At 37.8% G+C, this 22,218-nt stretch overlaps 1 protein-coding gene across 1 annotated transcript; it reads left to right on the forward strand.

The window, feature by feature from the left end:
• Window positions 1-733: 733 nt before the first annotated feature.
• Window positions 734-7,798, forward strand: gpr132b (G protein-coupled receptor 132b). The gene is made up of 2 exons (XM_056481672.1): window positions 734-831; window positions 5,258-7,798. The coding sequence occupies exons 1-2, from the start codon at window positions 798-800 to the stop codon at window positions 6,343-6,345; spliced, it is 1,122 nt and encodes a 373-aa protein (XP_056337647.1). The 5' UTR covers window positions 734-797; the 3' UTR covers window positions 6,346-7,798.
• The last annotated feature ends 14,420 nt before the right edge of the window (window positions 7,799-22,218 follow it).

Below are 22,218 nucleotides of genomic sequence, written 5' to 3' on the forward strand. Positions count from 1 at the left end.
GCCCCAAATCGCCCCTGACAATAGGCTACCATTTCTTTCTAATGATTTGTGATGTAATAAATTTGTATTTTTAAATCTTTAGGAAATATTTTGGTACATCAAAAGGTGTGGTTATGATCACCACACGACAAGCTAATCCAGCTAACAATAGTGCTTAAAATGTCAATAAATGGAATATTTTTACCAAATGGAATATTTTTACCATTGTTAAATAGAAAATGAGGAGAAAAACTGCAAAAATAGTTCACCTTTTGAGAAAAAAAAAACAACCACCCTTTTTTTTACTCTGTGGTCGATAATTGATCTTCATTTAAGTTAAAAGCGTATTATTAGTTTCTATTTGTAGCCATAACGAATTTTACGATAACATTTGGTGGGTTTGTTTTATAATGGATGAGTCTGTCTTTGACATTTTTATGTCTAAAAACGATGAAAAAAGACACACTTTGCCGTTTCATGTGACCTTTATCTGACAGCATGTCGGAGGCTGAGCATCAATGCATCATCATGCGCTATTTGGAGTCCCCTCGCCTCTTTTTACGCACAAACACATAAAAATCTTTCCAGGTAATAAACCACACACTTTTGCGTCATAGCGGTTGTCACTTTTTCAATTCATTCAGAACACATATTCGGCTCTCTGTCAAAGAAGAAGTGCGTGGATCACGTGGTCGTATTTGGATAAGTGTGTGCGCGCGTACTCCACGTTGCCCATCATGAGCGTCATCAAAACCACACACACGTTGCGCTGAGGAGCCGTCATGAGCTCCACTCTGCTGTACTTTAACTGAATATGGATGATTAGTGGACGTGTTCTCACAACACTTAGAGGTAAGAGCAACGCCGTTTTATGCTACATTTGTAGAAAATGCCACACTTGCTTTGTGTTGAGAGTTTCTATGTTTGTACGGGTAATCTCAGTCTCAAAAAAAGGACGTGTTTTCACATAATGTTAGTTGTTCGTGTATTTGAGTAACTTCTAATCAAACCTGTTATATGAAACAAACGTTGTCAAATCAGTACAAAAAGGGTGTTTTATATAATATACTGACCGTTAAGCAGGTTCCACTCAGAAAATGTTTGCAAATTTAACACATATTTACAATAAAATGGCAAGTCAAACGACTTAAACTTGACATTTTCAAATGGAATAACTTTTATTTAAAACATTTCTGACAGTAAATAATTCTTCAAAACAATAAACGTCAAAATAATTAGAGAAAGTTGTGTAGCCTATTGGCTATGAAATGTTCTCTGTCAAGCATTGCAGTAAATCCTTCAGGACTCACTGACGTAAACAAAACAACTGTGCTAAAGCGTTAAATTTCAAAGACAAATAAAAATAATAATCATTAGTGAACTTAAGAGGTTTGATTTTGATGTCAAACAAAGGAATCATGAATATTTAATGAATATGTCAGCTTAAGTTAGACTCACCCATCATATATATATATATATATATATATATATATATATATATATATATATATATATATATATATATATATATATAATATTTCTATCCTTATACATTTAGTCAGTTAATAATAAATAAAATGCAATTCAGACCATCAAAAATATTGGTCTGTCATCTAAATTGTGTAAAGCATCGTATGTCTGATCATGTTTGGGTTTGTGTGAATCTGCCTGCAGCGTCTCTTAATAAAGGCCTCATAACACTCGAGTGAGCATCGCCAGTGTCTCCACACTAACGAAACCTGACGAGAGAATAAAAGGTTTCATCTGATCTAGAAGTCACAGTGTCTGTCTTTACACTTGCACAGGGATTTCATGACTATAAGGAGGTCAGAGAACACAATCAAGACGAATGCAGAGCTTAATGTATGTGTCCTTTTTGTATACGCTGTAAAAAATGCTCGGTTCCACACAATTGATGTGTGGTGAGACAACATATAGGAATTAAGTAAATGTATTAGTTTTTACAAATTTAAGTGGATTGAACGTAAATAAATTAAGTTGTCAACAAAAAATACTCAAGAATTGTGTTGATTCAGCTCATTTTAAATAAGTAGTTTGAACAAACAGCAAACAATTTTTCGAGTGTATGTTTTTCTTGACACTGACCTTCAAGATTGCTGTCATTAGATCTAGTGCAATAGTTCAGTTCTTGTGTATTTTCAGGGTTTTTTCCCAGATGCAAAAAGTGAGAAATGAAGGAAGGGAGTGACTGTTAGTTGGTTATGTAAACCTTCATGTGGGTGGCTTAACTTTCAATACTGTTTGAATTCCTTTTTATCTTGCTCAACAAATGTCCCTACTGCTTTTCGGACTCATTTACAACTTATTTTAATGTCCTGAAATGTCTCAAGTTAAGACGTTATGCAATGATTCATATAACTAGTTTAGGAATGAGTGTGGTTTGGCCGTTTACGTTCCCATGCACTTGAAAAAATTTTTCCCCTCTCCTCATGGATGATGGGGTCTTGATGAATATTTCAGTGGCTGTCTTGTCTAGCTGGGGCAAATGTAGGGAGTGGTACGTTGTGCTGGGGGGAGATGAAGGGAATGGGGATGTTTTACCATGGAGGAGACAGGGCAGAGACACTAAAACACTACATGCAGTGGCTTGTGGTTAGAATAAAAGGTTTTAGCCTTCTGCTGCTCGTCTTTGTTCAGGTCAAAAGGAAACTGCTTTGAAATGTGTTAAAGCTCTGCTGAATTGTCTAGTTCAGTCACGTGAATGTTGAATTCCTTATGTTCTGTATGAATTATCAATACATTTTCAAATAAAACAAAGAATGTGGATATTAATTTATTATATACAAATAGAAAAGCAAGTGCGGTTACATTAAGCTTTATCTGATGCTCAATTTGTTGATATAATTAGACAAGCTAAGTGAGCACTGTAAAATGTTTATTTTAAATGAGCATTTTTATTTACTTTTTTGGTTCCACCTTATATTAAATGGCCTTACTGTGTACCTACATTTACAGTGAATTGGAACAATGGAACAATGTACTTATTATGTACATGTTTTTACATCTGTAAATAATTTCTGTCATTACATCATAATTATGCTGTTTGTCTCTTAAACTATAACCCACCTACTCATATCACCAAACCTGGCACCAACCTTATCCTTTTCTCACCTCACTGTAGTGATGGTGTGCATTTTCTGATGGATGTCTGTTACACTTGCTTAGCAAGTTGAGAACAGTGGGTGTTGTGAAATACAATATGAACATGAGTACATTGTACTTAATTTTTGATTTAAGTACTAGCTAAGGCCACGTAATATAAAGTAAGCTTCTTTTTTATTAATTCATAATGTATTTGTATCTCAAAGAGCCCCTTTTATGCATTATAAAAGGTCATATTTTGGTTTGCTGGAGTTCATTAAAGCAATGCAGTTAAACACCAGCATATTACTCTACCCCTTTTTTTTTAAGATTTATTTTTGGCATTTTTGCCTTTATTAAGTGGATAGAACAGTATTTTGAACAGGAAGTAAAGTGGGAGAGAGGGGGGGGGGGGTGTAGGGACCGGAAATGTCCTTGAACTGGGATTTGAACTCAGGACACCCTGAAGTGCTACTGCACCATATGTTAGGGTGGTAACCACTAGGCTAATGCACTGGCTATTACACTACTCTTAACGCTAACCGCAAGTAATAACAACAATACACATTCAGTATTAATCCACACAGTGGCAAAGTTAAACTATTTAGAAAATTTACCTCGCTGCGCATGTGTGTAGGAACAGCTGAAGGTGGCCATAGTAATGACAAACAGCAGGAAATGTCGAGCACAAAACGCATTAAGGAGCACACTTCACTTTTCCACTGGTTTCTATACAATATGTGAATAGATTTAACGTGAGAGATACAATACGATCACTGATCTGTTATAGATAAGTGTTTACAAGCCACGCAGAGCCGATTACAAGTTACAACACACAATAATATACATGTTTTGAAACTACAGAAAACAAGACAACAATTTTAATCACACTGACATGTTCTGTAGGAAGGAGAAACACTTACAGGCTCTGGAGGAAGAAGAAACTGGTCCATACAAACTGTGTAACAGTTACTGACAAAGTTCTATACGTTAGTAGTCTTTGATGCTCCTTCCTTTAATAATAAACAGTCGGTAAATTGCACCTTGCAGGGTAAGTTATTATAATAATCATCAGAAAAATGACAGGAACAAAACACAGCACATGGTTGGCTATACTGTGGTGTTGTTGTGAAAAAAAACTTTAACCCTTTGTTTCCCCCTAGCCACAAGTCTGGCCATCTCTCAGTAATAGCAATCTTTGCGTCATGATCAATACCATGATCCCTCACAGGCGCGTTCATATTTTACTGGATCTGGCAGTTCATATTTGGTGATGTCCCATATCAATGATGACATGTTCAGGCAAACGATCCAAACAAAGAATTTTGCTTGGCCCACATGCCACAGTGAATTACGGTACATGACTGGACCAAGTCTGGCTTTCAGACAAGGGCCAAACATGGACCATATCTGGGCCAAGTCTCAGCCAAGTTAATAACCCATAACTGAGCCTGAACTGGACCAGATATATTGGTGTGTCGCAACTGCAATGAAATTGATAAACTCGTGAAGCATTGCGCTTTAGGCATGCTATGGTTATGCTTTTTGTGACCTGATTGGTAGAATTTTGGTTCTTTATTTGAAAATAATAAAATGTATTTTAAATGTATTTTCCAAACTTACATGGCCCAAATATCAATTATTAACATCTAGGCCAAATACTACATTTACATCTGGCCCAAGTATTGTGTGCCGCCTTAAAGACGGTGCCACCTTTGCCAAACCATGGCCATGTTTGGCTCACATGTTGTATGCCAGTGCCGGAGGAATGCCTGCTGTGCCAGATTTCTGCCAAATCTGAGCCAGAATTCTTTGCTACCTGGGAATAGTTTTAAACACGGTGCACGGTTCACTTTCAAATTTAAACCTTTAGTTGGATGTTTTCATGGATGAAGAGCTGTGTTACACAGATTATGCATGGTAATTTTCAAAAACCCATAATTGGAGCTCTTAAAAATGTTAGCAGTGTAGTATTTGAATTGTATCAATGTATTTGTCATTCAGCTCCTCAGATGCATTTGGGGGGTAATCTATATATTGTACACAAATTATAAAAATTTATCTCATGATTATTAATATGTTCGTAATCACGATTTAACGGCCACCATTTAACAAAAATTTGACATCAAATTCCAATTTCATCTCTCAATCTAACATCTCCTTTTTTTCCCCTCAGATATGATGCATGCAACCACTGTTGCACAGAGCATCATGACCAACATGAACCAGAGTGTGTCGGCGTCCTGTGAAATATCCCATGAGGCGGACCGCGTCCCTCTGATGGTGCTCTACATTGTGGTTTTTATCATTGGTCTGCCAGCCAACTTGGCCACCGTCTATCTCACCCTCCACCAGGTGTGTCGTAAGAACGTTCTCGGCATCTACCTGCTCAGCCTGTCCATATGCGACCTCACGTACCTCTTCACGCTGCCTATGTGGACCGTTTATGTAAGCCGAAACCATGAGTGGCCATGGTCCTCATTGGCCTGCAAAATAACAGGCTTTGTGTTCTTCAACAACATGTACATCAGCATCTTCCTGCTCTGCTGCGTGTCCATCGACCGATACGTGGCGGTGGTCTACGCGATAGAGTCTCGTGGTCTTCGCCAAAAACGTATTGCGGCTTTTGTGTCGTTTTTAATCTTCATGGTGGTGGGCTTGGGTCACTCGCCTGTCTTCATCATGCGGGAAGGTCAAACAGAAGAAGGGAGTCACCGCTGTTTTGAGCCAAGCCAGAGTACAACGATGGTTACGGGGTTTAACTATGCCAGAGTTTGCATTGGATTTTGTATCCCATTGGCCATCTTGATCTTCACCAACAGGGCCATTCTTTCCAACGTTCAGGCTAGTACGGGCCTCCAGCCCCATCAGAAAGTCAAAGTGCGCTATTTGGCTGTGGCGGTAGTGGCGTTGTTTTTGATCTGTTTTGCCCCTTATCACATTATCTTGCTAATGCGTGCCATCATCTTCCACTTCCCCAATCTTCAAGGCGAGTGTCACTTCGAACAGCACATCTACACACCCTACAAAATCTCATTGGGACTGTCAACGTTCAACAGCGCCATCAACCCTATTCTCTACGTGCTCTCCAGCAACAACATTCGTCAGGAGATCAGACGAGGCATAACGTCAGTGTGTGACAGAGTCCTCTCGAGTCAACGCTCGACACACAGCAGCCAGCACAACATGCACAGCTCCAAAAGCAATTCAGAGCCTTTCCCAATCAAGGGCGATCAGATGAGGACGGTTTGTCCAACAGCATGATCAAATTATGGAGTTGGACTTTTGTATTGTTTGCTTGGGGAGGACCATCCTTGCAATGTTCAGTCCATTCAGTGTTGAGGAACTTTACTTTTGAACAATCTTGCATTACTTGTTACTAAGTGGTAAAGTGGTACTAGGAAATGATGCATTACGTTACTTTTGCATTCCTTTATAATCTGCGCTAGCTTGCTTGTTAATAATTTTTTAACAATATTTAAAAAATGCATACGTAAAGAAAATTGAAAGCCCTTTTACACCAAATATTGATTAAACTAAGGCTTAAGGAAATATACATTCACATCTGTACTGTTACATGAAGAAGAGGGTGTGTGAAAGCATTGAATATGACATTGCATTTCACTGTTTATTCATTTTAATAGTACAGAAGAATACTGAATCAAGTGAGATGAGTAAAAACATGTTCACGTTTAAGATTCACATCATTGTTCCACACAACACATTCAACACAATCTCACGGCAATTCGTAACTTTTTGATGTAGTGGCTAATTGTATGAATTTGCTTGGTCTTATTCGTACACTTTATGATTTGCTCATCCGCCAATGATGATTGGGTTTAGGGGTTGAGTGATATGCCTCCTTTTTAAAATTGTACATTTTTGTACGGCTGAAGTCATACAAATTAGCCACTAAACTGACAAAACGTAAAATAGCTACGTTTATTCGTGAGATTAGGCTGGCACATTTGCCCCTAATGCTGATTTCAATACACAGGAGAGCTGTCAGGCAACAAATTTGGCATTATTGGTTTTTAAAAGGAACTCAAATATTTCCTTGGAAATGAAAAAGTAACTACTTTACTAGTCACTTGAAAACATAGTCTGATTATGTAACTTGCAATAGAACAAGAACAAGAACAGAACTCCAAACTTATCTCAAATGAAAAAATGCTTTATCTAGCCATGGCAGTGGGGGCATTGTTTTGTTTTTTATCTGTTTAAATCTGTACCACATTATCTTGCTCATGCAGATCATAAACCTGAAGTATTGTTAACTATTTCAATTGCTCCATTAACCCCATTCTCTACATGTTCTCTAGCAACAACTTTTGTCAGGACAGTGTAGAGTGGAGGCATATATGTGTTATACAGCCAACCTGAGTCACTACTCAACACACAGCAGTCAGCACAGCTACAAAAACAATTCGCAGACCTTCCCAACAAGAAGTGAGCAGATGAGAACACTTTCCCAACAAAAACGCATTATCAGTCTTCTGTATTCTTTGCCTGCCAGGCCATAACTTGGACAGGAGCAATCTTGGCATTGTTCAGGCCAATGTGAGCCTCCAACCACTAGAAAGAAAAGTCAACTTCTTGGCTGTTTCAGGGTGGCATCGTTTGTTTTTTTAACCTGTAGTGCTCCATACTACAGCATTTTTTAAATTGTCTACGTTCTCCATTAAAGCTTAAGAACTGACATCCATCAGGAGATCAGAAGAAGCATCTTGATGGCATCTTTAGTACAAAACCGCAAAATGAATCCAGACCAGTACCCAACCAAACAAAGGCTTATCAAAAGAGGACATCAAAAAAGTTTTCGCTCTGTGTGCACTAATCAGTCTCCTAAGACTGATAAGAGCGCATGGTATTGTTCAGCAGTTTGGTTATTAATACAATGAAACCTCAAGGTTTGCCACAGATCTTGCAGCAACAAAGTCAAAGGTGAATTTCCTCTGTAAATATTTCTTAGTATATTTCACTCCTACTCAGAATTTTTCCACTCAGTTTGATCTGCAGCCTCTGAATTTCTTGCACTGGACTCACCTAGAGATTTTTTTTTTTTTTTTTTTTTTTTTTGCAGAATGAGACCCCCTTTGGTGTTCACAAGGTTTTTCTCTGAAATCAATGATCCCACAATATTAACTGATGCAAAACAAAATGTGGTTTATTTATATACTCATTTCGAGAGGATCACGTGCATATGATTGATTATGGCTGGTACCACATCAGCTTCACATATTGCGCCAATCAGATGAATACTGACTCACTATAAATAGCCAGAGTTTTCCACTTCAGTCATCTTCGTCTTGAAGAATCCCCCTTCCACCACTACTCCTCCCCTTCTCCGGATAGGGTGGCACAGCAGCCCAGTGGTTAGCACTGTAGCCTCACAGCAAGAACGCCAATGGTTCAACCTCTCACCGGGCCTGTTGGCGTTTCTGTGCGGATTTTGCATGTTCTCCCCGTGCTCACGTGGGTTTTCTCCGGGTTCCCTGGTTTCCTCCCACCATCCAAAGAAATGCAGCATAAGTAAATTGACTACTCCAAAGTAGCATCTTAAGACAAACTCATAGCCAGCTATATCTCAACTATTCCTAACACAAGCAGGAGAGTTCTCGAGACCTACCTGAGCTCAAACTCCCCTCTCGCCCTTTAAACGGGAGAGCTCAAAGATATTCGGAGCTCACGGCTCTCTCCGAGGACAGCATGCCAAACACGCTTTATTATCAATCATGCTTGATCTCACAACTCTTGAAATGTTGTCAGAAAATGTTAGAAAATTCTTTGTGTGAAAAATATCAACAGATGTACAGATATGATCACTATGTTCTTACCTGTGGGCTTTCACAACTCTAAACACAGATTTTGACCCTAGGTAAGGTATATTTCAAAGGTGGGGTTGGTATCATTTTTTACCTGAGGTTATGAAAACCCATAATGAGTTTATCATGTGCAGTGTGAAACGATGCAGTGTCAGAATGTTGCAATTGGAGGATAAGCCAAGATAACCTAGGTTTAGAAAGACCAATGCTCCGTCCCAATTCGCATACTTACACTACACCCTAAAAGTATGTAAAAGTAAGGAAAAGTGGATACTTTTGAGTGTGTAACAGAAGAATAAGCAAGCTTTGGGACATACTACCTCCACGTTAACAGATCATTATGTTGCTTAATTACATCCCCTGTCAATCCTCTCTTGACAAATCATCCACAATTCGTTCATATGTAATTACCTACCTCACTGTAGATTCAGCAGAAGATTAATCTGCCATTCACAGGTCGTTCATGCAGAGCAATGTCCCCGCGTCTTTGGATAATTATCAATTCAGAAGTTAATTTCCAAACATATCTTGATATAAGTTCACATTGTTGATGAAATATAACACGGAAAACGTGAATTAAATATTTTCCAATTGGCAGTACCGTCGCCAGCTCAACTGGCGCTCTAGGCAAACGACGATAGTGTGTCTTCACGGTGGAGTTCGTGGATAAAAATGAAGGGGGGGGGGGGGGTCGTGGATGACAGTGAAGATCAGGGGGAGGGGGTGTGGCGGTGGTTCTACATGCTGCCCCTAGCAAGATATTGCCCATGTCTAAGTTTGGCACTGCCAGATATGAGTTAATAGTCATTCAAACAACTTTACTGAAGCCTCTCTACTTGATGGCTGGTCTTGCGTGTCTGCCATGTTTGTAGTTTATTTAAACTTTTTACCTGAGTTTGTAGTTCTAATCGAAATCGCATCAAATGCGCAATGTGTTGTGGACATTATTAGCAGTTAGATTATGGACTGTTCTACATTTAGAATTTTTGCTGGAAATAGTAGATCATCTGGGAACCTTTGGCACACTCTTCAACTACAGTGTGGGACATACTAATTCTAATTTCGAATACTATTTAGGATACGAATTGATGGGTGGCATGGTGGCGCAGTGGGTAGCGCTGTCGCCTCACAGCAAGAAGGGTGGTTCGAGCCCCGGCTGGGTCAGTTGGCGTTTCTGTGTGGAGTTTGCATGTTCTCCCTGTGTTTGCGTGGGTTTCCTCCGGGTGCTCAGGTTTCCCCCACAAGTCCAAATACATGCGCTACAGGTGAATTGGGTAAGCTAAATTGTCCGTAGTGTATATGTGTATGTCTTAGTCTTCCAGATTAAAGGTTGAGCATTGGGCTAACGACCCACCTCGTAAAAATGAGATGTTATGAAACACCAACATGGTGCGACTAAATATCAGCTTTGATATAAACGGTAAGCGAATTGGGACATTTATTCAGGGTTATTTATTTAGCCAAATCAGATTAGAGCTTGATGTTTTGGCAACAGATTAACTTTTTGTGTGAAATAAAACATCTAATGGTTTCTAGGCATCAACTTCAAGTGTCATTCAGCCTCACTGTTTGCATTCTCAAATAATTTACTGTAAAACAAATGCAGTGGTTCATTTTGTCAATGTTATGTGCCAGTGTTAAACTGCATGTATGTTGTAAAATCATTGTTGTTTGGCAAGTGTATGTACAACCTGAACATGTATATAACTAACTTATTATTTTTAATTTGTATTTGTTTGTTTTTTATATACCATTTTTAAAAATGTATATGTTGCATACTGTTTTTATATTTTAGTCATGCTGTTTTAATGAATGTCATAAAAATACATAATCTGTATGGCTACTGTATGGCTTTCCAAAGTGTAGCACTAATTTTGCTTGATTTTGAGAAATTAATTATAAAAAATTGCATTCAGTATTTTTTCAAACAGTCACCATTAAAATCTTTTTAAGGATAAAACAGAGACAAAAAAGCTCTTTTATCAACTCATCATGATGGATTTTAGATACTATAATTTTAAAATGACAAACAAAAAGCATATACTGAAAAGCCGTTATTAAAGAAAAATGTCTTTTTGAGGACACAAGGGCTTTAAATCAGATCATTTGTTAGTTCAGCATTATATACCGGAAGCTGTTGGTTTCTGTGATCTGTTTCGCTGAAGAAAAAAAAGTGTTGACATATTTGTGTGCTCTTAAGTGTGTCAGATACACATCAATTAGCAAAAAGAAAAATGCTGATTACTTTAAATCCATCACTGATTAAATGTTGTACAAGTACAGCATTGCAGCACACTTCCTCAGTCGCACTTTTGAGGGTAAAAATGCATGTAATGGACTTGGTGTCTTGCAAAAGCTACAAGCCAGACAGACACATGGTCATCTGGTATGTCTGCCCTCTGGCTTCACTGTAAACATCCTGAATTATTAACATGAGTGACCATGATGAGCTCCTAATTGGCCCTTCCCCCGGTGAATACTTAAGCAGGCAGCAGCTGCCCTCAACCAATAACAAACAGTCAGTTCAGTGACCCCGCCCCTGTTGTGGTGCGCTCTGCATCTTGCTGAGACAGAATGGCATAATTTGACTGACCGCATTTTAAACATCACTGTCTCAGGCTGTGATGATCATATGCTAACCTCATTTTTTTTGTACAGGAAATGACAGCTATTTTTGTGAAGTATGATTGACAAAGGAAATATTTTTTTCTTATGCAGGACAGTAAATATGATAGAGAGTTATCTGCATTGTTTGGCCTAAGAGTATAATGTATGGAGCTAAAAATATGCCTAAACAATCAGTATTTTAATTTTAATTTAAAAACAATTTAATTGAATTTCAATGATTAAGAGTTGTAGTTTAGTAACAGTGTTGTGTAAATTACTTAAAAAAGTAGAAGATTACGAATTACTGATTACTACTGGAAAATTGTAATCTGATTACATTACTGATTACTTCATGAAAAAAGTAATCAGATTACTAATTGCTTTACTTTGAAGTTACTTTTAAAACATATAAAATATACCTTTCAAAAATACAAAATAAACTGCATCTCCTTCAGTAATTTAATATTCACTGATAAACATTACAATGGATTAATCACAGACATTGACATACTTAAAAGAGTTCACCCAAAACGTAAAATTCTCGCATCATTCACTTGTTCCAAACCTGTTTGTCTTTTTTTAATAGAAAAGAAAAAACTGGATACCTGTAACCATTGACATCCAAAGTATGAAAAAGCACCAGTGTTTGGGTGTTCTGTGTTTGTCTGAGGTAATTAGTTCACTGAAATGTGTATATTCCAAAGTATGGAGCTGATCAGTCAGTTTTTGTCACGTGACTCACGGCTTTCAACTGAGTGCGCCTAGGAAATGCAAGCGCACGCAATATGCGCTCCCAATATATGCGCACATGCTCACAAAAGACGAGATATGTGAACGGCCTCATAAGCAGCTACACTACACTTCACATTCAGAAGATACCTTCACTCCCGATCCTGCACAAAAAAATTTAATTTGCCCTGTTTAGGCTGAGCTGGGCCACTGTGTTTTTGGGTGTAGGTGTCCTCCTTGGTGACGAGTATTGTCATAGAATGCTTTCTATTCAAGACAAGTGCTTGAACAAGTTGCTGGTCAAGTTAAAGCAGTGGAAAGTTCTTTAGAGACTGGACAAAGACTGCATTTCACTTCAATATTTTTGTTTTTAGGCTCAATGAAATCAAAGTAGTGTCTGTATTTCCAATTGAAGAGGCAATCACTCTCGACAGCAGCTATTTCAGCTCATGTTCCTCAGCAATGTAAAAGTGCATGCTCATTAACTGACGTTGCAGCAGAAAATTTCATTTAAAAGAAGCATTTTTTTCTCTCAAAAACTATATTTATATTGTAAGTAACGCAATTACACTGACTTTAGTAACTGTAATCAAATTACATCAATTGAAAATGTAATTCGTTTCATTACTACGTTCCTCAACAATGGTTACTGTAAAATGCGTTACACCCAACTCATTCATTCATTCAATTTCTTATTGGCTTAGTCCCTTTATTAATCTGATGTCGCCATAGTGGAATAAACCGCCAACATATGTTTTATGCAGCGGATGACCTTCCAGCTGCAACCTATCACTTAGTTTACTCAATTCACCTGCACTGCATGTCTTTGGACTTATGTGGGAAAATGAAGCACCCGGAGGAAACCCACGCGAACACAGAGAGAACATGCAAACTCCACACAGGAATGTCAACTGACCCAGCCGAGGCTCGAACCAGCAACCTTTTTGCTGTGAGGCGATCGTGCTACCGACTGCGCCACCGTGACACCCTACACCCAACTCTGTTTATTAAAACTGCATATTATATGCTTCCAAAATGGTTTTGAATTTGAATATCTTGATTTATATTTGAATTCCGTAATATTGAACATCTGAAATTTAAGACCATAGAATTTTTTTTATTTTTTCAGTTTTTAGCGACATATTTTCAAACTTCAGATTTTTTGTGTGTTTTGAATTCATAGACTGCAGATATCCAGTTTGTAAAAATACAATTTCAAGTTTTCAAGATAAAGATTGAGCGGTTCTGAAAATTAGTGTTTTTATCTATAGCCTAATGTAAAATTTACTTAAGTTAACAGCAGGGGCGCTCTTAGTGATTTGGGTGTCCTAAGCAATTCCAGTTATAGGCAGTTTTTCACTATTGTTTTTTTTTTTTTTTTTTTTTTTTTTTTTTTGCGATAAAAATTACTGATTTTGTGGTGGTAATTTCCAAAAAAAAAAAAAATGATATACAGTTGAAGTCAGAATTATTAGCCCTCCCTGAATTATTAGCTCTCCTGTTTATTTTTTTTCCCCAATTTCTGTTTAACGGAGAGCAAATTTTTTCAACACATTTCTAAACATAATAGTTTTAATAACTCATCTCTAATAACTGATTTATTTTATTTTTGCCATGATGACAGTAGATAATTTTTGACTAGATATTTTTCAAGACACTTCTGTACAGCTTAAAGTGTCATTTAAAGGCTTAACTAGGTTAATCAGGTTAACTAGGCAGGTTAGGGTAATTAGGCAAGATATTGTATAACGATGGTTTGTTCTGTAGACCATCAAAAAAAATTTGCTTTAAGGGGCTAATAATTTTGACCTTAAAATGGCATTTAAATAATTAAAAACTGCTTTTATCCTAACTGAAATAGAACAAATAAAACTTTCTCCAGAAAAAAAAAAATATATATATAAGACATACTGTGAAAATTTCCTCATTCTGTTAAACATCATTTGGGAAATATTTAAAAAAGAAAAAAAATTCAAAGGGGGGCTAATAATTCTGACTTCAACTGTATATATATATATATATATATATATATATATATATATATATATATATATATATATATATATATATATATATCTTATTTACCATATTAGGTAGAATACTATGTTAGGTGTGCAATCTGACACAATGGCAATGATTTCACAAACATCATAACACCAGCCATAAATATAAAGCACAAATAATGTATTTTAATTCAGTTACGTCCAGCGGCCGTCATCCTTGAACCAACCTCCATCATTGTAAGCTGCTTGCTTTTGTTCCATTGCTCCGTTTGTTAGATGTTTGCTCTTGTTTGCTCAGTCAAATGCACAAAACGCTCAATTTGTGCCACAGGATGTCTAATCGCATCTTTGCATTGATTACACATATAAATCACTCGCACTTCATCCATGTCTGCTTACTGCGCAGGCTGCAAAACAATCTCCACCCCATTCCCCTCCATGTAATGTGATGATTGTGAGGGCGCAGATGAGACGTCATTTTTCAAGAGACACTCAAGTGCATCACGTGCGCTGCGTATGCAACGTCCATAAGTCATGTAAAACAATTAATTGCAGACTGAAACAAATATAATTTGATTATATGGTTTGGAATTGGATGTTTTATGACATTATTTAATTTTTTGCAATTATTTTGCGTTTAATTAGGAATTTTGCATGATGGCAAAATTTTGCGGCTTTTTGTTGATTTTGGAACTGGAATTCGTGGAATCGTGAAAAACTTAGGGGTCTGTATAGAGTCCAAGCACTGAAAGCAAAAAAGCAAAAGAGACAGTGAGGGGCAGAGTTCAAAACGGAGACAGCTCTGGGGAAAAAGCTGTTCCTCAGTCTGCTGGTTTTTGTCCGGGGGAGTCTGAAGCGCCTGCCGGAAGGCAGGAGAGAAAACAGTCTGTGAGCAGGGTGAGAGGTGTCCCTAAGAATACTGCTTGCTCGGCGCAGACAGCGTTTCTTCTGGATGTCCTCAATGGCTGGCAGTGTGGTCCCTGTGATGCGTTGGGCAGTTTTCACCACCCGCTGCAGTGCCTTACGCTCAGCAACAGAGCAGCTTCCATACCAGACTGTGACGCAGTTGGTCAGGATGCTTTCTATTGTGCAGCGGTAGAAATTCACCAAGACAGCTGATGAAAGCTGGTTCTTCTTAAGTTGCCTCAAGAAAAATAGGCGCTGGTGAGCCTTCTTGACCAGGCTGGAGGTGTTGGTGGTCCAGGAAAGGTCCTTTGAGATGTGGGTACCCAGAAACTTGAAGGATGAGACAGGCTCAACGGCCATCCCATAAATCTGGATGGGATCATGTGAGCCTGTTCGTCCCTTCCTGAAGTCCACAATGAGCTCCTTGGTCTTGCTGGTGTTAAGGAGCAGATTATTGTCGGTGCATCAAGTGGCCAGATGCTGTATCTCCTCCCTGTAGGCAGTCTCATCATTATTGCTGATTAGACCAATCACTGTGGTGTCATCTGCAGATTTGATGATGGTGTTGAATCTATTCACAGGCCTACAGTCGATGGTAAAAAGGGAGTAGAGGAAGAGGCTCAGCACACAGCCCTGTGGTACACCAGTGTTGAGTGTGACGGTGGTGGAGCAGATGTGGCCTGATCTAACATTCTGAGGTCTGTTAGTCAGAAAGTCCATAACCCAGTTGCAGAGAGATGCGTCGATATCCAGGTCTCTAAGTTTGATTATTAGCTTAGAGGGTATGACAGTGTTGAATGCTCAGCTGAAGTCAACAAACAGCATTCGTGCATTAGTGTTTTTATTGTCCAGGTGTGTGAGGACAGAGTGCAGTGCTATGGAGACGGCATCTTCTACTTGACCCAGGTTACTGACAAATTAAAAGTCCTTCTGCATACTTCTGCATATACCCTAGCAGATCCCCAGAGCTTAAATGGATTGTTGCTAGAAGGGATACAGCTGAGGCCATAACTTAACCCCAAACCTTACAGTAATGAAAAAACCAATATTAATAACGAGAATTATTTATATTATATGTAAATATAATTCCCTACACAGCCATCAACAACTCCAGCCATCTTCCCCCCCACCCCCCACTGCACTTCTGATCAGTGAGGATAACGTGCGTCAGATCTTCAGTAAACAGGAGAGAAGGAAAGCACCAGGCCCAGACGGTGTTTCACCAGCCTGTCTGAGAACCTGCGCTGACCAGCTAGCTCCCATTTTCTAACAGATCACTGGAACAGCGTAAAGTTCCATCCTGCTCTAAGCGCTCCACTATCATCCCAATCCCGAAGAAGCCAAAGATCACAGGACTCGGGATTCTGTTTGTGGACTTCAGTTCTGCCTTTAACACCATCATCCCATCACTGCTCAAGTACAAACTGACCCAGCTGTCTGCTCCTAGCTTTCTGACAGATAGACAACAGCTAGTCAGAATGGGCAAAATCACACCCGACAGCTGCACCATCAGCACTGGTGCCCCCCAGGGATGTGTTCTCTCTCCACTGCTCTTCTCCCTGTACACCAACGACTGCACCAAAGACCCCTCCACCAAGCTCCTGAAGTTTGCAGATGACACTACTGTTATTGGCCTCATCCGGAACAGTGACGAGTCTGCATACAGACAGGAGGTGGAGCGGCTGGCTTTATGGAGCAGATACAACAACCTGGAGCTGAACATTCTCAAAACAGTGGAGATGATAGTGGACTTTAGGAGAAACCCCCCTGCTCTTCCCCCACTCACCATCATGAACAGCACTGGGGATGTAGTCGAGTCATTCAGGTTTCTGGGCACCACCATCTCTCAGGATCTGAAGTGGGACATTCATATAGACTCTATTGTGAAGAAAGCCCAGCAGAGACTGTACTTCCTTCGTCAGCTAAGGAAGTTCAACCTGCCACAGGAGCTGCTCGTACAGTTCTACTCAGCTGTCATCCAACCCATCCTCTGCACTCCAATCACCGTCTGGTTCGGCTCAGCTGCCAAAACCGACCTCCGTAGACTACAGCGAATAGTCCGGACTGCTGAACGAATCACTGGCACTACCCTTCTTAGACTTCAATAGCTGTACTCTTACAGAGTGAGTAAAAGGGCTCGCAAAATCACTCTGGACGCCTCACACCCAGCACACTACCTGTTCGAACTGTTACTGTCTGGTCGGCGCTTCAGAGCACCAAGCACAAAAACTGTCAGGATATGGGACAGAACCCCTGTCTCTGACATGAGAGGTAAGTCACGTCCCTACTGAGCAACTGGGAGTTGAAGAACCCAAACGACGAAAAGCAACTAGCTTCTTAGTGGAAGTTTATTGTTAACAAAAAATCTTCAATAAGGAAAAAAATAAAGTAAGGCAAAAACAGAGTCCTCCGATATGCAAAAATACAAAACTCAAAAATGGGCAAAAAAAATCCAAAGATATAAGTCATTAAAGAGCTTAGCATAATAACCAAGATGTTTCACAAAGTAAGAACTCACAGTGGTTGACAGGCTTGAATCCACAATAACTGAGCAAAGCACAGATGAAACTGAGGCTACTTAAATACAAGAAACTAAACAAGGCACATGTGAAATAAATGACACTGATTACGTATACCAAAATGAAAATAACTAAATGACGACATCTAGTGGACAAAAAAAAATTACAAGGAAAACTAAGATAACAAAGGGCAAAACCCTGACAAAAACAGCCAGACACAGGAAAAGTTTCTTTCCTCAGGCCATCTACCTTATGAACAGTTAAATATCCCCCTACTGTGCAATAAATATTCAATTCAGTTCACCTTTATTTGTATAGCGCTTATACAATGTAGATTGTGTCAAAGCAGCTTCACATAAAAGGTCACAGTAAATAGGAACAGTGTAGTTCAGTTTGTAGTGTTTAAGTTCAGTTTAGCTCAGTTCAGTGTGGTTTAATAATCACTATGTGCAATACTTTCTCAGACGCACTTGTACACAGCACCTTATATCAATATACAATGCAATACCTTCTCCATTCACATTTGTACACAGCACCGTATAACCTATAACAAATCTGTACATACAATTCAACATCCAGATTTCTTGACTAACTGCATCTCTGTTTAATGTTTATCGTCTTTTTTTCAAATTTATTTTGTGTTGTCACTTGTTACTTTATGTACACTGGAAACTTCTGTAGCCAAAACAAATTCCTTATGTGTGTGAAGCACAGATGGCAATAAAACTGATTCTGAAATCATGCATTAAATTGTATTTAATTAGTGTTTCCCCCCTACCCAATGCTAAACCTACCTCTGAGAGAAATGACAAATATGAATTACTGTTGTACAGTGTGACAGAAATGATGCTATTTTGATGTACAACATGCACAACACAAAAAGTCAGATCAAATGAGGACATCAGAAATTGTTGCAATGGACTTTAGTGTTTATGCTTCATGTGTAGTAATTTACAACTGAAAGCAGGCTGAAAGGAAGCATGGTTTTGGTTATGAGTATAATAAAGCTTTTTTGAAGTTTGTCACAGATCTTGCAAAAAAATTAAAAATAATAATCAAAGATGAATTTCCCTAGTAATGATGTCTTGGTATATTTCACACCTCCTTATCTGCTTCCTCCTAGAATGTTTCCGCTCAGTTTGATCTGCAGCCTCTGAATTTGTTGCACCGGACACACCTACAGATTTTTTTTTTTTTTACAGAATGAGGCCCTCTGAGTCACCACACTTGGTGTTTCACATTATCTTTCTCTGAACTCAATGATCCCACAATAATATCTAATGCAAAACAAAATGTTATCAGAAAATGTGTAAATGTTGTGACTAATGAAAAAGGTAAATTATTTTTGTACACACAGCAAAATCACCTGTGTTAATTCAACTCTGAGAAGGTTCATTTAAACACTTTAGAGGTGTATATATAATCCACACTGGCCAGAGTTAAATTAACATTTTCAAAAGTGTTAACAATTTAACACTGGCTCAAGAGTTCAATATTTTTTCTTGTTTCATCAGTCATTATTCACATACATTATAAATGCAATACTGTTCTAGTCATGCATTATAAAACATTAAGACATAACTATTGTTGGTCAAGAGAGCTAATTAGTTGCCTAATAAACCTGTACAAAATGACATAGTTTCACATTTCCTTTTTAATCAATCACTGAATGCCACGCATGTTGATGTGTTATCATGTAAATTATTAACCCTTGTCATACAGAAATATTTTGATTTTAAAAATAATTAAAACACTGCCTAAAACAGAGGTAAAGCATAAAAATATGTATTCACATTTGGTTCATATGCATTTTGAACGTTATATATACACAACAGTATCAAACTCATTTCCAATAGCCTGAATGCATCACAATGCACATTTAAGAGGGCTGTAACAAGTTTTTCAATCAAAAAATAAACATTTTCACCTAATACAAGATTGTTGGGGATTTTACAGAATACTGACAGCTCATCTTTGTGCAGTGTCACAGAAATGATCATACACTGATGTATTCCCTGTATCCCATCTAGAATTTACCACCTGAATGTTTTTTGAAAGCCATTTGCTTTTGTTTGGTTTGCTCTAATTCTTTCTTTCTTTCTTTCTTTCTTTCTTTCTTTCTTTCTTTCTTTCTTTCTTTCTTTCTTTCTTTCTTTCTTTCTTTCTTTCTTTCTTTCTTTCTTTCTTTCTTTCCCTCTGATATGTTTTACAAAATGTGTGAATTATTAATGCATAGAGAAAGGCTTCTCTGAAAGCATCTTGTATTCAGGCTCTCAGTCCTGCGACTTATCTACATTTCTCCATTTGTGGATATGAATTCATGTCTCACACATAGGATCACCTTTCAAATCCACATAACTGAATTACTTTAATAAAATATGTGTCTATTTAACTCCCTATGAAAAACATATCATGGTTTTATCATAGTGTTATTGTAGTGTTTTTAGTGCATTGATTGCCAGTTGTATAGCCAATATTTTACTAAAATACATAAATATGTGGTTTTCATGGTTTAATGAAAAAAAAACTATATATATATATATATATATATATATATATATATATATATATATATATATATATATATATATATATATGGCGACGCAGTGGCGTCAAACGAAACAAACGAAAAAGGTTATGCCAAATTAGATTCACCCCAACCCTCTCCTTTCTCATTCTCCTCTCAGAAGGGACGGTGGGCCAAATCAAAGGTTACAATGGGCCAACTTTGGCCCTAATTTGGGCATCTCTGCTATAGAGTATGCAGTAAAACGCTTTACTATAGTATGGCTTTTTCTTCTTCTTCCTTTGTCAGCTAATGTCCATTTTATTAAAATTGTAATGTATATGTTCAAATATATAAATTCTCAAAGACATTTTCCCCTTGGTTTTAACTCGTATTTGCGCATGCTCACTAGGGACGCGCCAAAACTCACCTACACCTACGTTAGCTACCAGGCGTACTACTAGTACTAGGCTAAATATACTTTGTATACTAAACGACATTTTACGTTTACTAATTGTTCACACGTGTTTTCGTAGCTCCACCTACTGGTCATAATCTAAACCTTATAAAAGCTTATTTGATTGATAATTGAGTTTTATATCCCTCAGTATTTTAAGTTATTTTACTGCAAATCTTATTCCATTATCAAATTTTATTGTGTGACAATTGTGTACAACAACAGAGTACAGTTTCAACATAATGTGAATGCAACTTTTACGGGTGTTACAGTAGTTGACAACATCCCTATAAATAAACTATAGAAACCATCATACAATTTGTAATGGTTATAATGAAAAGTTGACTGGTTTTGGAAATTACTGTATAATGGTTCTTTGGGTATCTAATGGTACGTTTGTGATTTGGCATGTTATTTCCCAAATCACTTTGGTTTTAATGCTTATACTTTTTTGGTTTGTAGTGTTGTTTCATTGTGACATTTAGTTGTCTTAACCATTATAACTTTTTGTTCAGCATCCATCATTTAAGCATGAAGTTCTGTTAAAACAAATGAATTTTAAGACGGGTGCTGTAGTGTCACACACCCAGTCAATAGAGGGGAGTGTTGTCTCACTTTCACCCTTCACTCATGCATTTAATGTTTCTCCATTGTCTAATTTATCACTTGCTGCAAAACAGAATTGAATCATTCCAGCTTGACTGGTACAATGGCATTAATCAACAGAACACACACAAAAAAAAAACGTCAACATTTTCTCACCTGTTTGACCACTGAACCGTATGAGACCAAATGGGAAGTTATACTGGACCCAATTCCCCATGGATGCAGACTGGCTCTTTTCCTGTTTACTGTTTATACTGGTTTTAAGTACAGCACTGGATAATGTCACTTGCAGAAGTGCTCAGATGATAGATATGTGAGACATGAAGAAAAAGGAGAGCACAAAAGAAGGATTGGTGACTTTGTGGACTGATGTGTGCAGAAACAATGAGATGTGGGGGGAAAGGAGATTATGGGATGTCAGCTGAGGAACCTTTCACCCTGGTTTCCATCCCGGGAGGATGTTGACATGGCACAGTCCTACAAGTTTTTGGGAACTTAGTCAGCTCCGTTTTTCGGAAGCCCTAATTTTTTTTTGCTGTAGGTCCATTCTTTTTTATTTTATATTTTTTATTTCTTTTTTTTATTCAATGTTCAATATTACAGTGTACACTTAACATGCAAATTTGATCTTGTATTATAATATGTAATAATATGTATAGCTGTAGTATATTTGCACTGTAGAATCTATACTTTGTCACAGTTTTTATTTAAATTGAATGTCAAATCCTTTTTTAAATTAATTTATTATTTTATTTATTTGACATGGACATCAGAATTACACTGGACAACCAAATGCATTTGTGTTTTAGCAGACGTGCTAATTCTCAACACCTGTCCACAGGAGACTTAACAAAATTGACAAAATAAAAATATAATAAATCGGCATCTTAGAATTATAAGGTTCTATCTGCGTTCTGAATGATTTTGAGATATTGAGCTTCAAAGTTTTTGCATTCCATATAGCAAACAATATGTGTTT

Source organism: Danio aesculapii, chromosome 20 (genome assembly GCF_903798145.1).
Source record: "Danio aesculapii chromosome 20, fDanAes4.1, whole genome shotgun sequence".
Lineage (NCBI taxonomy): Eukaryota > Metazoa > Chordata > Actinopteri > Cypriniformes > Danionidae > Danio > Danio aesculapii.

Bases quoted from the DNA above. Each gene is read 5' to 3' on its own strand.
- gpr132b (XM_056481672.1), top strand. From the start codon at position 798: ATGATTAGTGGACGTGTTCTCACAACACTTAGAG. The intron at 832-5,257 runs GTAAGAGCAACG...TTTTCCCCTCAG, and splicing joins TGTTCTCACAACACTTAGAG to ATATGATGCATGCAACCACT.